The following is an 18,496-nucleotide window of genomic DNA, read 5'->3' as shown; positions in this document are numbered from 1 at the left end:
TAATAATACATTTTTTTATCGTAAGGCCCTGCGCACAATAGGAAAAATATTAAGTATTAAATATTAAACAGGAGAGAGAGAAAAGATCTTTTTTCTCTCTCTCTCTCCTGTTTAACATTTAATATTTAATATTTTTCCTATTGTGCGCAGGGCTTAATATAATTAATGCGATTTACATATGTTTATATTTTCGAGATTTTATGTTAATTAAAAAAATTTTTTTAACTTTTATATATAATTTTTCCTTCACATACATATTTATAATTTCGTATAATCCATTGTTTTATGCATCATAATACACAAATATTGATAATCATTAATATAGATAATTAAATTAATTTTATAGGATTTTAAGAGCACCTTATACTGCATTAATTATATACGTGTCTGTCAGTCACGTGATCAGTCACATGTTCAATCACGTGGTCTTCTGACGCATGCGCACGTAAGCGATAGTGCGTGCGCATATGTCGGAACAATTTACAGGCTCGCCCTTCCGCCCTTGGCACCTGTCATTCCGGGTAGCTATCTGAGATTTTGTTGGAGAACTATAACTTTTGTAATGTTTTATGTCATATTTATCTTGACGAGAATGTATAGAATCTTATAAGGAATCGTGCGTGTGGTATATTTGTAAAAATCATAGAAAATAGTGCACAAAAATGCAGACGGAACAATATGACGCGAACACGTGCAAGGGCGAATTTTATAACGCGGCTGCGAAATATTGGGACCGCATTCCACCTACGGTGGACGGAATGCTAGGAGGATTCGGATTTATCTCGCAGACTGACATAAAAGGCTCTATGCATTTCTTAAAATCTCTTTTCGAGGTACGTATTATAACCCTTATCTAACCTATTTTCAATTTCGTGAAATGATCTGATTGTGAATGCAATTGCACGTTTAATTAAAAAAATAGATGAATTAAAGTGGATTTAAGATACATATTGCTGTGAAATCTAGGATTAGTTTTAAAATCCAATAATGTATAGTATGTTCATTTACCATGTTTCGTAATTATGCATAATTTTTGCAGTGTTTAATTCCTATTCGAAAGAAAATTAGTTTCGATTTAAGAAGGAATAATAGAAAAATAGTGATACAATAAAGAATAGCAAATTTAATCCATGATTTTAATAATTAAAATTGTCATTTTATAAAATTAAAATTTTATTCAATTTTTGAAATTTATTATAATTTGATCAAAAATTCGAGAAAAATTATAAAAAGAGAGAGATTAAATAGTAAACTAAAATATATATCTGCAAGAAAACTATTATTTTCATCTGTTTTAGTTGGAAAATCCACCTTCGAGAGCATATGCTTTAGATTGTGGGGCTGGTATTGGCAGAATCACCAAGAATTTATTAATGAGGAATTTTAAACGCATAGATTTAGTCGAACAAAATCCCAAGTTCTTAGAGGTAGCAAAAATCTCTTTGGAAAACCATTCGTCGAGAATCGATCAGTATTATCCTATTGGTAGTGTATTTATATTTATAAAATTGAAACTTTATTAGTGCAACAGATATACTAATATATTTGTCTTTCAAGGCTTGCAAGACTTCTGCCCTGCAGCAAATAAATACGATCTTATATGGTGCCAATGGGTATTGGGACATTTACAGGATGATGATTTAGTAGAATTTTTCAAAAAGTGCTCGTGAGTTCCAGTCTGCTTTCTTATTATATAGAAGAAGAATGAAGCATTATTTCTCATTTTTTAAAATTTGAATTTGCAGATTGGGTTTAAAAAATAACGGTGTACTTGTGGTGAAAGAAAATATTACAAGTTCCAATAATATAGAAATTGATGCAGAGGACTCCTCTGTAACCAGACCAATGAAATGTTTACAATTTCTGTTTGAAAAAGCTGATCTTATTTGTGTTAAGGAACTACGACAAACTAACTTTCCACGTGGTTTATTTCCAGTTCACATGTTTGCTCTTAGACCAAGAAATCATTGTAGTGTCGAATTAGTCAATGACACATAGTATACAAATCAAATATATCATTATGCTAATTGTTTTTCCATAATACTTTCTTAAATAGATCTGCTTAAATTATTTGTATAATTAATTTCTTAAAAATATTACAAGTGTTGAGACAAAGAATTTTGAAGAAAAACTTTTATGTTGTGTATAATTTATGTGTGTGTAGGAAAAGAAAATAAATGATTAGGACCACAGGATTAATGATAAATTAATGATTTTATAAAAAAAATTATCTTACATTTAATTACATTAAGTACACATTCAGCAGTTATTCGTCGCAGGAATATTGGAAGAATTTGTAATTTGCACTGTTATATTCTTCAAGTAAAGTTTTATATAAAAAAGTAGAGATTTATTTTGGCCGTATCTTTTCGTACATAAAGCGTTGATTTGCATCTTGAGGGGAAGCATTTATAAGTCGTCTTTTTACAGCATGAAAATGTTCCAAAGCGAAATTATACAATTCATTTTCCATTTTCCAGACAACCGACTGCTGAATCTTCTCTACTGTCTCAGCTAATGGATTGAGTTTTTGAGTAGTTTGTCGTAAATGTGACTTGTTGTCTAAAGTTAAAAAAAGTATTATATTTAATGTGATTTATAATATGTTAACTGTGATAATCTCTTGAATAAAGGAAAAATATGTGTTGTGCTGTGATTTCGAAAAATTTTTAATAAATACTCTCAAATTACTAGACACTTACTATGTAAAAAAAAGTTGTACGCTCCTTTGAAAAATCGTGGTAATACATTTTCCAATACCTCCACAAAGTCATTTAACTCCTCTGTCACACCAATTAGGAAGTAATGTCTTTGTAGATTTCGTTTGGCTTCATCTAATGCCCAGCTATTACCAATCTCCCTGTTGCAAAAGAAATAATAAGCATATATATTTTTACAATTATCATATATAAGTATACATATATTTTTGATTTAAGTGTATTAAAAAATATAGATAAATTTTTTGCAAAACTTTTTTACTTGCAAAGTTATAAAAAGATGAAGCTTTACCAACAAGCTGGGTCGTGGCCGCATAAAAATGGAATCTGTAGCCACATATTATTAGGATCACAGTCAGGTTGACCAATGTTTATGCATTCGTCAAATGTCTAAACAAACAAAATAATTTGATCGAGTAAATTTATTTATATTTTCTATATTTCTGATATAAAAATACAAACCTTTGTATCTCCATGTTTCTTTCTTATCAGATGGGGCCTAAAATTATCGCCATATCGTAAAAAGTAATAGTAAGATACAAATCTATCTAAAGGCTTCCTTAATAAATTTATATACAAAGGCGTACGATTAATACCAAATCTGCAAATTAAATTATATTATTAGTTAAATAAAATAAGCGAATTTATCTCAAAGATGTAAACTTCACTCTACCTACTTTTCAAAATTTAAATATGCCATATGCCCGTGATAAAATGCTGGTTTTATAGAATTCCAGTTTGATATGTTGTTCGCAAATTGGACCTATACGTATTTCTACATTAATATATTAAAATATCTTTATTATGTATGTAACAATACTTTTAGAAAAGTATAAATTAAAAATGTTCTAATTATCTTTGCATTGGTAAGAAAAAGTTAAGAGATTTTATTTTGATAATTTAAAATATCAAATAAATCAGTATATAGTGTTTTGAAAAATTATAGTTGAGAACTAAATAGATTTGTTTAGTTTATCACTTTTTAAATTTAATGAAATAATGGCTACTGAACGCAACCAATATCTAATTGATAAAGAAATAAGACAAAGCAACAGCAAGTAGAAATAAAATTTAGTGATACTTTATATTTTATACTTTCTATGCTCTGCTATGTGAAATGTTATCGCAGCAAAAATGATTGTGCTTTAACAAGTATGTTGCAACACAGACAATTGAATTGTCCCAAACTGACAGATGTAGCACCTGATTAGCGAGAGTGAGGGTGTGCATATTATTGGTCACGTTGATGTGCAGCACATGGTACTTGTTCTGTTTGCACAAATCGTAAACTAATCCCACGAAGCTGGTGGAGGCAGTCTTCGGCACCCTGTTGTATATCACGACAACGTCCTCGGGACTGCCCCCGTTGCTCGGCGCCTCAACGCGGGCGTCGTTCCTAGTCGTGTCGAGCCTCGTTTGCACGACAGCATCGTCTGGAAAAGGAAACGAAGTTACTCTAGCGTCGTGGATGTTCGAAGAGAATTTGGAGCAATTTCTAAACGAAGTTACACGTATTCAATATTTGACACATACGCAGCAATCTGTAGTTTTCCTCGAGCTCGTTTAGCCGCAGCCGCAGATAGAATATCACGATGGCGAGGAACAGGATCAGGACCCATTGCGCGAACGGGAAACTCCTCAGGATCATCTTACGTCGCCGCTCGAAACATACCTGTCATCTCAGGCCACCCAGAGCGAGCGGAAATCGAGCTCCAGGTTTACGCGCCCGCTCGAAAATATCTGTCCTTCTTCTCGATTCCTTCCGGAACCTGGATTCCCTTCGTTCGACCGAAATTCAATCGTAATTCAAGCGCTACTCTGCGGTCGACGAGATGTTTAAACACGCGACTTTTAGGTTAACCAATCAACGCTCTCCCGCCGTACAAGCAGGGTTGCCATAAGAGCCTCTGTTCGATCACACAAATCATGTTAAAAAAATTTATTATATATTTTATTATTTACCATTTAGCTTACAATTTTCGTGAAAAAAGCTCAATTTATTATTTAATTATTTTAAGTATTTAAATTCAAATAAAAAAATTTGGAAAATTGTTTTACAAGTTCCCATGTATTGTATTATCTGACATATCTTTGATAATTTCATAAAAATATAAATATTAAAATAACAATGTAAAAATGTTAATATATATATATATATATATTTTATAATGAACTTTAGGATATACAAAATGATCGGTTCACTAGTATACAATAGTGATTAGCAAATAATTCCTATAAATATACATTCTTCACAGACCTTAGTACAATATATCACAAATTATTATCAGTTTATTAAATAATTTGTAGATAAGAATCTAATGTGTATATTAATAACGTCTAAGTAATTTAAGTATTAATTACACAAATTAATTGAGATTTATACATTTCAGTACACTAAAGTGGCATCACAACATCATGCATCGCGTACCTCCATGTCCACGCTCTTGCCACTTCCTCGAATTTCTCACGATCATTCATATACATCTCTCCTAATTCTGGCTCCATACATACCTAAATAATCATTGTCACAGATTAGCAATAATAATATAATTGCATTATTGATGCATAGAATATATTGTAAATTTCTCAATTTATTTTATAATTTTCTGGATTTGTTTATACAAATTTTTAATTAAAACAATCGATTTATTTCCTAACTCAATAAAATATCAAAATTTACTTACTTGACAATATGGGTCTGTAAGTAGACTTTGTACACTAATAAGGACTTTAGATATTGTAAGAGCCAAAGACCAATTATGATGTATCGAATCTATGCCAACATCTCCATGTCTAGAGACGTTTGGGTGAAGTATTTTTGTTAGAAACCTCACTACAGGTGGACACATGGGATAACTAGAAAAGTACATGTTATATATATAAAATTTAATAATATAAAATATAATGTAAGATGTGTAATTAAAATTGAATATTAATAACATAAAGTGCTGAATACAAAATGAGAACTAGGCACTTTTTTACTCATAGATTTTAAAGTTTAGATAAAAGCATTGACATAAAATTAAAAAAAATGTATTAGTTTTTTTGTTATAATCTATTCTGTTATATCTATTTTGTTATAATCCATTTTATATTAAAATTTAATTTTCTAGATATTGTGCAATTAAATTTTAACAGACATTTTAATATTTCTTTATTGGAGCATTCAATTTATTATCAAGAATATGAAATGTGATTATGAAAAATAGAATTATTGTAGTTTTTACATATATACCTGAAGGGTACTTGTAGATATAGATAAAATAATCCTCCCTCATATGGGCTTCCTACTGGTCCCGTGATTGTGGCCTGCCAATGACAACACATATGATCAAGTGGCATTGCTTCAATTCCTTCAGGTGGATCAATTCTTAAACTTTTAAGTTCACTGCGTAGTCTATTCCTTCGCCAAGAATTCTCCTCCATCCTCGAAGGTCTGGATCTCAAAGACGTCTGCGCCAAACAAGTTCGACATGGCGCCGAGGATGCTAAGTAATCATACACCCTGTACCAATTTTTGACACAGCCGATAGGCTTGTACAGGGGCCAGCGTAGTTTGACATGCTGCTTCCATTGCAACTGCGTTACATGCGTCGATAATAAACCACACCATCGTCGGCAAACATTCGCCGCTGACCACAGACTGATGTCGTCAAGATGCGAGAAGATTGCGAGCAACACCTCGGGCGGTAATCTTTCTACCAGACCTGGTTCGTTAATAGGTTCATGATCGATGTGCCTGTGATTCGATATATCTCTAGTCTCTCAGATAAATTATATGGCCTTGATGGCTCGCCTACATCCTCGTACACTCTGTAGTTCCAATGATACTGTGGTGCAGCATTGTCTCTAGGTTCATTGTTCTGGCCATCATGGCCAAATGTCTCTGATGTACATCGCAAATCCTCCTCCATCATATCTTGAACGTGTCGATCGTTTCCGTTTATGCAATTTTGATGACAACCGCTTCTCGTTCGACACATCATACTCTGCAGATCGAGATTCACATCACGCGATACTGAGGCATTTCTTGGAAACCCTACCATACATTTATCAACAGAATTGCTATTTGAATTGTTTTGCAGAGCATGATAGTTACATTGAGGCACTGCATTTTGATATTGCACATAAGATCTGCGAGAAATGTTCATGTTATGGTTTGAGGCATTCTGTTGTATGTTTGGGATATTAGGATTGACGCTCTGTGGAGAATTTTGTTGTTGTTGACTAGTTCTTCTCTCATGATTGTAATAAAGATCAGTTGGCTCATCATTTCCTGAATCTTCGTCATCTGTTTTCTATTTTAGATTGAAAAAGCATATGTATGAGTAAAATTAACATCAATATTATTAATAATGCATGAAAAGTAATATATTAATAACTTGTACACATTATCAATATTAACAATTTATTAATGTTATATAAAAAAATAATCTAGATAATAAATATAGGATTATTTCAGAAGATAGATTAGATATATACCTCACTGAAGATTGGGACTTGTAATAGATCAATATCATTTGGAAATAAAAATGCATGACAAGTTGCACAGACTGGTTCCTCAAAACAAGGTCCATAATAACCGTTACAAATATAACATGCTGTTGCCTAAAAATTTAAGTTTATGCACATTATATATACACACACATGGATATAAATTTACAAAAATAATGAGGCGATAAAATAATATGAAAACTATAAATGTAATCAAATGTATTATTAAAAAATAAGTAACTTATTAATGAAGTTATAACACAGAAAGAGGATGCTTATTTTAACAACAAAAAATTGTACGATTAATTGTCAAAGAATTCTCGATGTAGAGAAACATTTCATATGTTTGATGTAACATCTTCTACGATAGAATCGTATACAAAATTACGCTATTGATGCAAAATGAACAATACTTATTGTCATAAAATATTGTAGAGCACCTTGACAGAAAAATGTCAAGGCACAAGATTGAAAGAGTGGAAATTGATTTACCGAAAATTGAAATTCCGGACAAGGTATATATTCGACTGATTCGACGAGTTCGTCCTCCAAATTCAAATTAAGATTCAAGTCACCATTCTCGCTTATCCTTTCGCTGTTACAATTTTGTGAACAATCAACAATCTTGTCGCCAGCCATTTTGCAAATAGTTTGTGTTTGCAATTGTGCCATGCATCGGTAAAGCTAGCCAAATTTATCGATACAACATCACTAGATTTCCCCAGATTCTAGAGTTATCATCGATTATATCGAATAACGTAGATGAACAATCGACGAGGAAATTTTGGAACGCAAACAACCAATTAGAAAACGCGAAAAAGTTGGTCACGTGACGTCGTCGTGACGTCTGGACAAAAGTTACATCGTCGCTGTCTAGATGGCAGGACGAGGACTGGTTGTAAAATTTACTTTCAATTTACTATCAAATCAAAGAACGTGTGCTGCTCATTAATAGCGTTGCCGGCAATATTTATTAATTATTGAAACTAATAGGTAGATTTTTCTCGCGGACTTTATCAGTGACAGTAAATATCAAGCAGATCTTGACGATTAGACTGAAGATTCGAAGCAGCAAATGTTGATACGAATGAAACTAGCTAGTCATTACAGAAAGTGGAGTAAGTTGATCATAATTTTGGAATATAATATATATATGTATATAGTATTTTAATAATTTTAGACGGTGTAATAAATTTCTTTGCATCACATGATTTTAGATTTTAGATTGACTATATATATCTTTGTGTCTCTTTTTGGATACGTTTTTAAAGAGATGAAGATATATATACTTTAATCGAAAAATAAGGGTTAAAGATGTATCCGATGTTTGTGAAACTGGCCCATAGTATATATATATATATATATATATACTATGGGCTAGTTTCACAAACATCGGATATATATATATATATGCGTAAACTCGGCATTTGGCGATCGCGTGATCACATATTTTGTAGGCAGCAACGCGACGCGCTCCGTATATATACGAATTATTTTTCGAGTCACGATTGCGAGAATAAGTATTACGGGATCATTCTTTGAGTGACAAGTGAATATCATTTCGCGCATTATTTTAATTTCTAAGTAACTCGTGATGTAGTATTGAAACGACGATCCGTTTCGGAGCAAAATATTTTGCTCACTTTTTTTCGCACATATTTGATACGCATATCGTATATATCGTATCAATAAAGCTGCTATAATATCATTTACAACGAAACATCGTGAACGCGAAACGAATAAATTCCAAACGCATTTAATTGGTAAGTAAATTATATTTTTATATTTTTTCAACTGTTGTTCATTGAACTTCTCTATTATAGTACGCATGCGAGGTTAGTCTTTCGAGACATCGAGATATCGAGATATCGAGATGTCGTCATCGTGACGTATCGACTTCGCGCGCTTCTCCCGCGCTGTTTTCCCGCCTAATCGAGTGCGCATCGCCGCCATTAAAGTCGAAGTATTCGAGTGCGATAAGGCGAGCGCATAATCATGTGTAATTATTTGTTTTTGCGAGTATATGTGCTTATATTATAATTTATTGTTTTCTCTAGTGAGTGCCGTATACACAGACACACGAGCGACAGTCATGAAATAAGAGAGCAGGAGGAGGTTTGGGGCGGCGGCGTTGGTGGAACAATTTAATTCTAAGGTTAGTATATTTATTATTTAAATTATAATAAATTAAAATTTATTGATTGTATTGAATAAAAATTATTTAACTATAGTGCTGCTTGATATTGTACGCATAGAAAATAAAATCTAATGCGTACAGTAGTAATTTTCTAAAATATTAATTATTTTATATGCTGTTATATATTGAATTTTAATTGTATGTTACAGGACAACGTTGATCAAATTGATAATTACAGATCAAATTGATAATTTTGATCATTTGAGGGATGGAGCAGATCTGAAAGAGACATCGAGCACCGATAGAATAATTATAGGGTGAGTATTTTAATTATTATTGGCTTATTAGTTCAATTACTATTAAATAAAAATTTATAAATTTATTTAATTATGTCTATTTATTATTGTACAAATCAAAAATAAAATTTAATGCATACAGTAATAATTTTTTAAAATATTAATTATTTTGTATGCTATAATTTGAATTTTATTTATATGTTACAGATAGAAAATATAACTGACAATCTTGAGAAGCTGAGAGGAGGAGGAGGTCTGGGAGAGACATCGGGCACCAGCAGAGCAACCATGAGGTAAGTTTATTATTGGTTTATTAATTTAATTATTATTAAATAAAAATTTATAAAATTATTTAATTATATTTCCATTTATTATTGTATTGAATATAAAATTTAATATATAATATAATATGCAATAATTATTTTCTCAAATATTAATTATTTTAAACACTGTTATAATTTGAATTTTATTTTTGTTACAGATCAACATAGCTTCAGATTAATGTAGTAACTCCTTTACTGCTCACCGGTCGGTGAGTGAAAAACTTATTTTATTACAAGGTAACGGTTTTATAAAATAGATAGTGTAGAGATGTGTAGATCTAGATTGTAGACTGTGTAGACTGTAAATTGTAGTTCCGTTACCTTAAAATGGAAGGATTACAAAATATTAAGAATATGATAAAGATTATAAAGTACAATTTAAGAAAAAGAAAAGAAAGACATTATACAATACATATTTAACTAAAATTTAAAACTACGCTACAATTATTAATTATTAATTATACGTGTGATTATAACTTGTAAATAATTAAATAATGATAATTACTTATTGTTATAATGTGTATAGATTTTATATTATATATAACATTTTAATTGTAATCCATTCATTTTATTGATAGATAATTTGAGTTTAGTTACAACAAATAAGTTATATTAAAAGCGTAAACTATCAGATATTTTGCGGATATATTTTATCTCGACATTTTAAAACAAATGTGTTAAAATAAAGTGATCTATGAAAAATAATTTAACACAAGTATTTTAATGCGATTAAAAGAAAAATAAAAGAAATAGAAGTTGATAAAAATTTCCAGAATAATTTACGATCAGATTTTAGAATTTCTAACGTAAATTTCTTATACACACGTTACTTTATTCATTTAGTTTTTATTTTTGAAATTGACCGCGGTTACACTATCGCGTAATTCATCACAAGTTGCGTGAATTGCAAGCTGCGAATAGTTAAAGTTTAATTAATATTTATTAAAGCGAAATAGGGAAGCTATGCTAGAACAGTAATTCAATTATTAATTTAGCACACATGCGGCGTGTCTGACTTGTAATAAAATATTCGTATTAAGCGAATTAATTCCGACATTTTAGCAATAAAATAAATCGAATCTCGCGCAAAGTTTCGCGTTTTCAGTACAGGAATTCGTTCAAGATATGGCGCATTTAGTGCGGGAGTGTCGTCCAAGTATCGCGCGTTTAGTACGGAAAAATCGTGTAAGGTATTACACGTTTCAGTGCGGGAGTGTCGTTTAAAGTATCGCGCGTGTAAATAAAAGGACTTTGGACAACCCTGATCAACCTGAGGGGAGGAGCAGGACTAGGAGGCATTTAGCGCCGGCGGAGCAACCTTGGGGTAAGCATTTTTATTATTTATAATAGTATAATACTGTTATAAATCACCTTAATTTTATTCCTATTTGAATTTAAACAAGAAAATAATTAGAATAAAATACTTTGATATATAAAAGTTATATACAAAAATTCCTATAAAATTTATATTAAAAATTGTCTTTTTATTAAATTTTTGAAGTTATTTAATTATAATATATATTTGTTGAGATTAAAAAACGTACGTGTTTTTTGAAATATAAAATCAATAGATATACAATGATAATATTTAGAAATATTAATAATTTTGAACGCTCCTATAATTTGAATTCTATTTGTATATTTACAGATCAGCGTAGCTTCGATGCAGTTAAACTCCGCTGCTGCGCATGAACTGGTGAGTGAATTATTATTTTACGAGATAACGCGGTTTTGTAAAAATTAGATATGTAGATGTAGTTGTAGATTGTAGACTGTAGATTGTAGATTCGTTATCTCGAAATTGTAGACTGTAGACTGTAGATTGTAGATTCGTGAAAATTAATTTTTCTATCATTTTGAACATGCTCTTTTATTTTCTTATATTTTAATGAAGAGCGGTGATAATTGATTATTTCTCATTCTTATGGTGTTATCCTATATGACCTATATCTTGCGTTATGTCACTTGTTTGTCCATATTATTTATTATCTTTCGAAGGACCATTTCATTATATATAATAATTTCCCATATTTTTAAAAACGCGCTTTATTATTTGTCAATAGGTTTTAATTATTAGGGTCAATAATGAACTTTTCCAAAATTTTAAAGTCTTTGTTTAGGTATCATAATGTCAAGTTATCACACGCCTTTTTTCAATATAGTTTATTATCGTACGAAAGAATATTTCATTAATGCATTTTGATATTTTTAAATTCGCCCTTTTAATTTTTTCATATTTTAATTATTAGCGGCGATAATTCCATTATTTTTCTAAAAATTACATTATTTTTAACACAAAATGGGACAATAATGCACGCATAGCGCGTGCTTGTGTTGTTCTGCTATAAAAAATATATTAAACATAAAAGGAGTGTTTTCACAAGCTAAAAGAACACAAGATGCAATAAAGAATTTTACTTGAGAAAATCTTTTATTACTTCATATATTGTATCTATAAAATCTGTAAAATTGATTTTTTTACTGATTTTTCATTACAAATCATTAATTTATATGTAAATATTTTTACAATATAATTACTTAAATAAAATCATTTAAATATAAAATCCAACATAAGATATATTAAAATGACTTTTTGGAAATAATTTATTTTCAATAAACTATTTTAATATATTTTCTATCGGATTTAAATGATGTTATTTATATATAATTAGATAATTATTTATATATAAATCGATAATTTGTAGTGGAAGATTAGGAATAAAAAAAATCGATTTTACAGATTTTAAATTTTTTTAAGAAAATGCAACAACTATATAATTTTTCGTTTTCTAGTTATTCTTAACTAAAAAAGATATCGTTTTGCAGTATATCTTTATTATACAAACTATACATATTACTCTGATTGCAGTGTTAAGATTTTTTAATTATTTCCATTCTTTTTTTCTTTCTTTTTCACCCGAAAAAGCTGTTATTGTTACAGTGTAAGTAATATGTCACTCAATCTTAGATTGTGTATAGATTGTACAGGGTGTTTCCGATACATACACATCATTATGTCGGGTTGCCTATTTGCTTACCGACAGGGGCATGCTTTATGAGAAAAAGAAATCGACTTTATTACTTTGTATATACAGTGAACATTTGTGAAATTGGACCATATAGATAAAATATATATTTAATAATATAGATAAAATAACATATAAGTAGAATTTAATAATCCAATTGTATTAAATTTTACTAAAAATATTTTTTTAATTTATCTTTAATATAATTTTTATCTATAAATATAATAAGTCATATAATAAATTTATAGTAAATATAAAAGTTATATAATAAACAAATGATAATCCTTAAGAGTCGACAGTAATAAATAATGAAAATCTCTCCTCCAATTTTTAAAGTCGACCAGACTGGCAATAATTTATTTTGAATAATTAGTTAAATTACAACGTTTCGGCTGTCATTGCAGCCCTTTTCAAGTAATCTATAAACGGTTATAGAATATTGAAAAGGGCTGCAATGACAGCCGAAACGTTGTAATTTAACTAATTATTCAAAATAAATTATTGCCAGTCTGGTCGACTTTAAAAATTGGAGGAGAGATTTTCATTATATAATAAATTTTTAGTAAATATAATAAGTCATATAATAAATTTATTATATGACTTATTATATTCAGAGATTAAATCTATTAAATGACTTATATTTACTAAAAATTTATTATATGACTTATGAATATTATATTATATTGATAGATAAAAATTATATTACAGATAAATTAAAACATATTTTATAGTAAAATTTTAGTAAAATTTGATTATTAAATTTTACTTATGTTATTTTATTTATATTAATAAATATATATTTTATCTATATTATCCAATTTCACAAGTGTTCACTGTATATATAGAGTAATAAAGTCGATTTCTTTTTCTCATAAAGCATGCCCCTGTTGTAGCAGATAGGCAACCCGACATAATGATGTGTATGTATTGGAAACACCCTGTATATGTTTTAATAATTTTTCATTATAAAAATTAAAAAAAAACTGTGACAATATTTAAATTCGCGTTTCGGAAAATGCTTTGTGTTATTATTAATGAAACGAAATCTGCCGAATTACGACTGAGACGAAGATTTATACAACACGAAAAATAAACATATCGGCAAGTACTTGAACTTTGTATTATGCGCGTGGTTTTTTTTCGCTTATTAACTAAATTTCAATGATTGAAAATATATTATATTTAAACTTGTGTATATACATATATATGTGGAATTTTTGAAAGAACGAGTAATATGACGCACATAATACGGCTATTTCATTAACAATGGGAATATAATAGGACAAAAGGGAAATCTGATTGAATCTAATTAAATTTGTCATTATTTTAAATCTATATTTTATATAGGTAAAAATACGAATAGATACAACGAATAGCTAAATTGAAATGCTATGCTATTTGGTGCAGTATTTTTTCGATAAAATTGATAATATATCGAAGATCTTTTTTAAAGCGCTCGACGAAATTTCTCTCTAATATGTCACATTTACACAGAATTATAGGCAAGTTTTTTTGTGCCTTCGATATTACTTTTATGTACCTCTGTGCGGCTAGATTTGCAATACATCATTGTCGGTCGAAAAAAATTAATTATTTTTTTACATAGGTTTTTTTAACCTTTGTAAATAGACATTCTGAGAAGTCAAATGATGTTAAATTTTTTAACTTTGTCTAACTTATTATAAAGTATTGAGAAACTTTGACATTGTAGTTTATATTTAAGTTTATTGTCTCAGAGCATTATTATTGTGACAAAATCAGTCACGATCGAGATATAGAATTGTACAGCACAAAATATAAACACTGCTTTCGAATAATTTTCATAATTCGTGATCTTTTCTTTTCTTGTTTATGATATGATGATTTAACAATTGAAAAATGCATCATTCAATATTGTGTATGAAGCTTTGAAAGAAAAAGCGAAGACAATTCACGATTACTTCATTAGCAAAAGAAACAGTGAAAAAGGTACAAAAATCTGATTGAATCTTAGTGTATCTTCTTTTTTTATGGATATACATTTAATAAGGTGATAATGATAAATATAAATTTAATATCGTAGTAATGATGAGTTACTTGTGTTATATATATTATATATATTGATATTATAATTGACATTACGCATCTTTAACTTTTTTAAAAATATGAAATATGTTCTTTTTTCTTTCTAGAATGTCTCGCACATTAAACAAAATAAATATACATACATATATATTTGGATCGTGAAGAAGAAAAGAATGCGAAGGATCTGAGTGTAGGAAGAATGCAAACGAAACAAACTTTTTATCTTTTGATGACTTTCTTCTCATGTTACGAAAATACATTTTTCATGGTTCTTATAAATGTTTATAAGAGCACAAATTTAATATTCTGTTCTCTACTGCCCAACGTCATTTTTTAAATCAGGTTTTTGGAAAAAAATATTTTTATTGGCAAAAAATGATTTATTTTAAAGTTTCCGCACCGGGAAGAATTGTCTTATCCGGAGAGCATTCGGTTATGTATGGAAAATGCGTTATATTGGCCAGTTTAAATCGTCGTACCAAGCTCAAATTCTGCGAATTGCCTGATGAGCCAAAAAATGTGATTAAGATAGAATTTCTCGATGTCGGTGTGTCGTTGTGCGTATCTTTAGAAAAAGTTTCCAACTTTTTTTCTAACAACATCTCTTTCAACTCTGCTTCGGATCATATCCGATTTTATAAGCTCGTACAATCCTTGATTACTTTGAACGGTATGTGGGTGACACACGAGCAGAGATTTAGCTTAGAAATATTCTTTTTCTTGCTTCTGTATATCGCTCACCACGAGCAACTCGATATCAAATCTTTTTACGTATACGTGTCCACGGAATTACCCATCGGCTCTGGTCTTGGCAGTTCGTCGTCGTTCGCGGTATGTTTTTCGGCGTGTTTTCTCCATTGGGCGCGTTTGCAGAAGGGTATTCGTAAAAAAAGATTCAACGAGAACGAATTATTTCACATTTCGACCTACGCTAAGATCTGCGAGAAAGTTGTACAAGACCAAATGTTCGAAATCGATGATGATGTGTGCGTTTACGGCAAAGTAATACAATCTCGATATATCAACCTGGAAGATAAATATCGTACTACGAGAATCGATGCGCCAAGAATGAATATTCTTCTAATCGATGCAGGAATTTCTCTGAATAAGGGCGAACGAGCGAAACAAATGGCGGAGTTGAAATATTTTTATCCCGACCTCGTCAACCACAGTTTAAATAGATATGACGAAATATCAAAAGACATTTTTACAACACTTATTATAATAAATAGTGTCCACGGACAGTCCGATTTTCTTCAAAAAGAAGCATACATAGCGTTGCAGGTATTGCGTTTATTCGCTTCTTTGCGAATAATGATATTAATACTTTAATATTTTTTTCTAGCTGCGTTTACAAGATTTTCCAGAGATTTTATATTAATATCTAATAAGAAGAACGTGAGTAAAAGTTAATGTAGTAATTAGCGCGCAAATAAATTTATATTTAGAATCAAATAGATCTATATTTCATAATTAAATAATTATACATAACTTGAAAAATAATTCAAAAATAAAATATATATTGCGAGCGATTTTGTTATTTTATCTTATTTCATTAACGGACTACGAGACAGAGTTTTATGCTTTTTATTTTAATTTTTTAATTCAATATATTTGTTAACGTTTAATTTATCAATTTATTGTGTTGAAGATGACTCAAAGAAGAAGACCTAAACGTACTCCTTATAGAAATATTTAAAAATTATGTATAATTATTTAATTATATTGAAACTGATCCCGAATAAATTTATTGGCGCACTAATTACTGCGCTGGCTCTTATTGCCTCGTTCTCTTCGTTTGATTATTATTTATTATAAGAGTCTAATTAATAAGTTAACTAATTAATTTATTATTATTTTGATATAATTATCCGTTAGAAATTATACCGTTTTACAACTAACATTGCTCATGTTTTCCAGCTGTACATTCAGATGAATCAACTTGTGCTATTTAAATTAAATATGACGCATCCGAGTTTGGAACTTATTCGTTCAGTTGCACTACAGCATGAACTCGCGGGAAAACTTGCAGGTTTTGGAGGCGGATTTGTATACATTCCATTACCACCGCATATTCCAAAAAAACAAATCACGAATTTTTCGAAACTTTTAAAGACACAGGGTTTTAATATCACGATGACCAGCGTGAATTGTAATGGAGTGACAATTGATTGATTATATTAATATGATGATCGATAATATATAAATAACTAAATAGTAACAAATAACTCAATGTAAAAAAATGTGGCAATCTTATATTAACTCTATTACTGTGGTATTTTAAAGAAAGAAGCACAAACAGTATAATTTTATATATGTATGTATATATACATATTTTGTTACTTAATATTCACGGTTCCTTATTGACATTGTATTAAATTATGAGATCAACAGTGACAAATTGAATAGTCTTGTTGTGAAACGTCGAAAAGTATTAGTTTTTTCGTATGTCGTCCCAATCTATTTCAAAAATATAAGTTGATGAAAATTTCACATTAAAATCATAATCTGCCGGTGCAATTAATATACAAAAGACTTTTTTAGATTTGTAAATTTATAGGTATATGTAGAATATGAATTATATAGTACTATTTCTGAATCAAAAATAAGCTGAACAGTTTCAAGTTTATATTTTGTATAAAATTGAAAAAAAAAAATTACTAAAAATTTATTTAGTCAACCTTATTCATTAAGGATTTTCATTAGACATATGTTCATAAACTGCGCATTAATAGTTTGCGTGATTATATATTATCTACCTTATGGACTTACGTCTGTCTAAAAACATAAAGCTGGTTAAATGACTTTTAATAATTTTTTTTTCGTCCAGCATCAAAAAGAAATATTTTAGAATTTTTTATTTTTGATTAGGTAATAACGCTACGTAATTCGCGGACGTGAATTATGAAACAAATAAAATTTATATATGTGATAAATTATTTATTACATTATTTACTTTTAGAATTATGAGAAAAATGTAAATAAATTGTACGTATTTATTATATATGTATTTATTAGAGTAAAATGTCATAAAAATGTTTTTGATACATTTTATATGAATACTACGGTATATTATTTTATGGCATACTAGTGAAATAATACATAAAAAAGATTAATTAATTTTCATAAATTTCTAAAAAAAATTTACATGCTTTTTTGCCTTTAACTTTATTATTCAAAGTAGAATGAAAAAATGACTGGTAATAGAGATAATTTAGTATTTATCAAAGTAACATACAAATTATTGTAATTATTATTATTTAAATAAAAAAATGACAAAAAGTTTTCTTTTGTCTTAATAATATTTATATGATAACATGGGAAGTGAATATTTTATTTAACTACATAACATTAATTACAATATTTATTATAATTATGAGAACGCGTATCTATCGTGCAATTATATGTGTAATATTATATATATATATGATAAATCTAC

The 18,496-nt window shown here is 29.2% G+C and overlaps 4 protein-coding genes across 8 annotated transcripts; 2 read left to right on the top strand and 2 right to left on the bottom strand.

Moving 5' to 3' along the window:
* The first annotated feature begins 465 nt into the window (after positions 1-465).
* On the top strand, positions 466-2,656 carry Ntmt (N-terminal methyltransferase). Its single transcript, XM_029323129.2, has 4 exons — positions 466-833; positions 1,299-1,485; positions 1,558-1,666; positions 1,746-2,656. The coding sequence occupies exons 1-4, from the start codon at positions 663-665 to the stop codon at positions 1,996-1,998; spliced, it is 720 nt and encodes a 239-aa protein (XP_029178962.1). The 5' UTR covers positions 466-662; the 3' UTR covers positions 1,999-2,656.
* LOC114946570 (heparin sulfate O-sulfotransferase) lies at positions 2,196-4,616 on the bottom strand. Its single transcript, XM_029323128.2, has 7 exons — positions 4,251-4,616; positions 3,921-4,150; positions 3,395-3,480; positions 3,180-3,318; positions 3,010-3,107; positions 2,703-2,860; positions 2,196-2,562 (listed from the first exon to the last, which is right to left on the bottom strand). Exons 1-7 carry the CDS (start codon positions 4,363-4,365, stop codon positions 2,351-2,353), a joined length of 1,038 nt encoding a protein of 345 aa, XP_029178961.2. The 5' UTR covers positions 4,366-4,616; the 3' UTR covers positions 2,196-2,350.
* Positions 4,617-4,856: 240 nt separating this feature from the next.
* On the bottom strand, positions 4,857-7,882 carry morgue (modifier of rpr and grim, ubiquitously expressed). The gene is given in 6 exon segments (XM_029322960.2): positions 4,857-5,228; positions 5,402-5,573; positions 5,953-6,469; positions 6,472-7,015; positions 7,200-7,325; positions 7,704-7,882. Coding segments are annotated over 6 exon segments (1,623 nt in total). The 5' UTR covers positions 7,851-7,882; the 3' UTR covers positions 4,857-5,111.
* A 256-nt stretch (positions 7,883-8,138) lies between these two features.
* Positions 8,139-18,119, top strand: LOC114946637 (mevalonate kinase-like). Of its 5 annotated transcripts, none has more exons than XM_085489749.1 (8): positions 8,139-8,329; positions 9,035-9,192; positions 9,269-9,366; positions 9,558-9,665; positions 9,852-9,937; positions 10,126-10,176; positions 15,165-16,341; positions 16,978-18,119. In XM_085489749.1, exons 7-8 carry the CDS (start codon positions 15,433-15,435, stop codon positions 17,230-17,232), a joined length of 1,164 nt encoding a protein of 387 aa, XP_085345875.1. In that variant the 5' UTR covers positions 8,139-8,329; positions 9,035-9,192; positions 9,269-9,366; positions 9,558-9,665; positions 9,852-9,937; positions 10,126-10,176; positions 15,165-15,432; the 3' UTR covers positions 17,233-18,119. The 5 variants fall into 5 exon arrangements, 4 of the variants coding, with proteins under 4 accessions (XP_085345875.1, XP_085345873.1, XP_085345874.1 ...); XM_085489748.1 differs by lacking the exon at positions 8,139-8,329 and adding an exon at positions 8,661-8,974; XR_003822669.2 differs by lacking the exons at positions 9,035-9,192; positions 15,165-16,341; positions 16,978-18,119 and adding exons at positions 11,059-11,291; positions 11,616-12,037.
* The last annotated feature ends 377 nt before the right edge of the window (positions 18,120-18,496 follow it).

This window comes from Nylanderia fulva, unplaced genomic scaffold (genome assembly GCF_048542155.1).
Source record: "Nylanderia fulva isolate GAGA-0341 unplaced genomic scaffold, ASM4854215v1 Scaffold9, whole genome shotgun sequence".
In the NCBI taxonomy this organism is placed as follows: domain Eukaryota; kingdom Metazoa; phylum Arthropoda; class Insecta; order Hymenoptera; family Formicidae; genus Nylanderia; species Nylanderia fulva.
Note: the sequence above shows the minus strand (reverse complement) of the source record. Positions and strands in the feature narration are given on the sequence as shown.

Bases quoted from the DNA above. Each gene is read 5' to 3' on its own strand.
- Ntmt (XM_029323129.2), top strand. From the start codon at position 663: ATGCAGACGGAACAATATGACGCGAACACGTGCAAGGGCGAATTTTAT. The intron at 834-1,298 runs GTACGTATTATA...CATCTGTTTTAG, and splicing joins TCTTAAAATCTCTTTTCGAG to TTGGAAAATCCACCTTCGAG. The intron at 1,667-1,745 runs GTGAGTTCCAGT...TTGAATTTGCAG, and splicing joins GAATTTTTCAAAAAGTGCTC to ATTGGGTTTAAAAAATAACG.
- LOC114946570 (XM_029323128.2), bottom strand. From the start codon at position 4,365: ATGATCCTGAGGAGTTTCCCGTTCGCGCAATGGGTCCTGATCCTGTTC. The intron at 4,151-4,250 runs GTATGTGTCAAA...TTCCTTTTCCAG, and splicing joins GGAAAACTACAGATTGCTGC to ACGATGCTGTCGTGCAAACG. The intron at 2,861-3,009 runs GTAAAGCTTCAT...CTTTTGCAACAG, and splicing joins GGCCACGACCCAGCTTGTTG to GGAGATTGGTAATAGCTGGG.
- LOC114946637 (XM_085489747.1), top strand. From the start codon at position 15,433: ATGATTTATTTTAAAGTTTCCGCACCGGGAAGAATTGTCTTATCCGGA. The intron at 16,342-16,977 runs GTATTGCGTTTA...CATGTTTTCCAG, and splicing joins AAGCATACATAGCGTTGCAG to CTGTACATTCAGATGAATCA.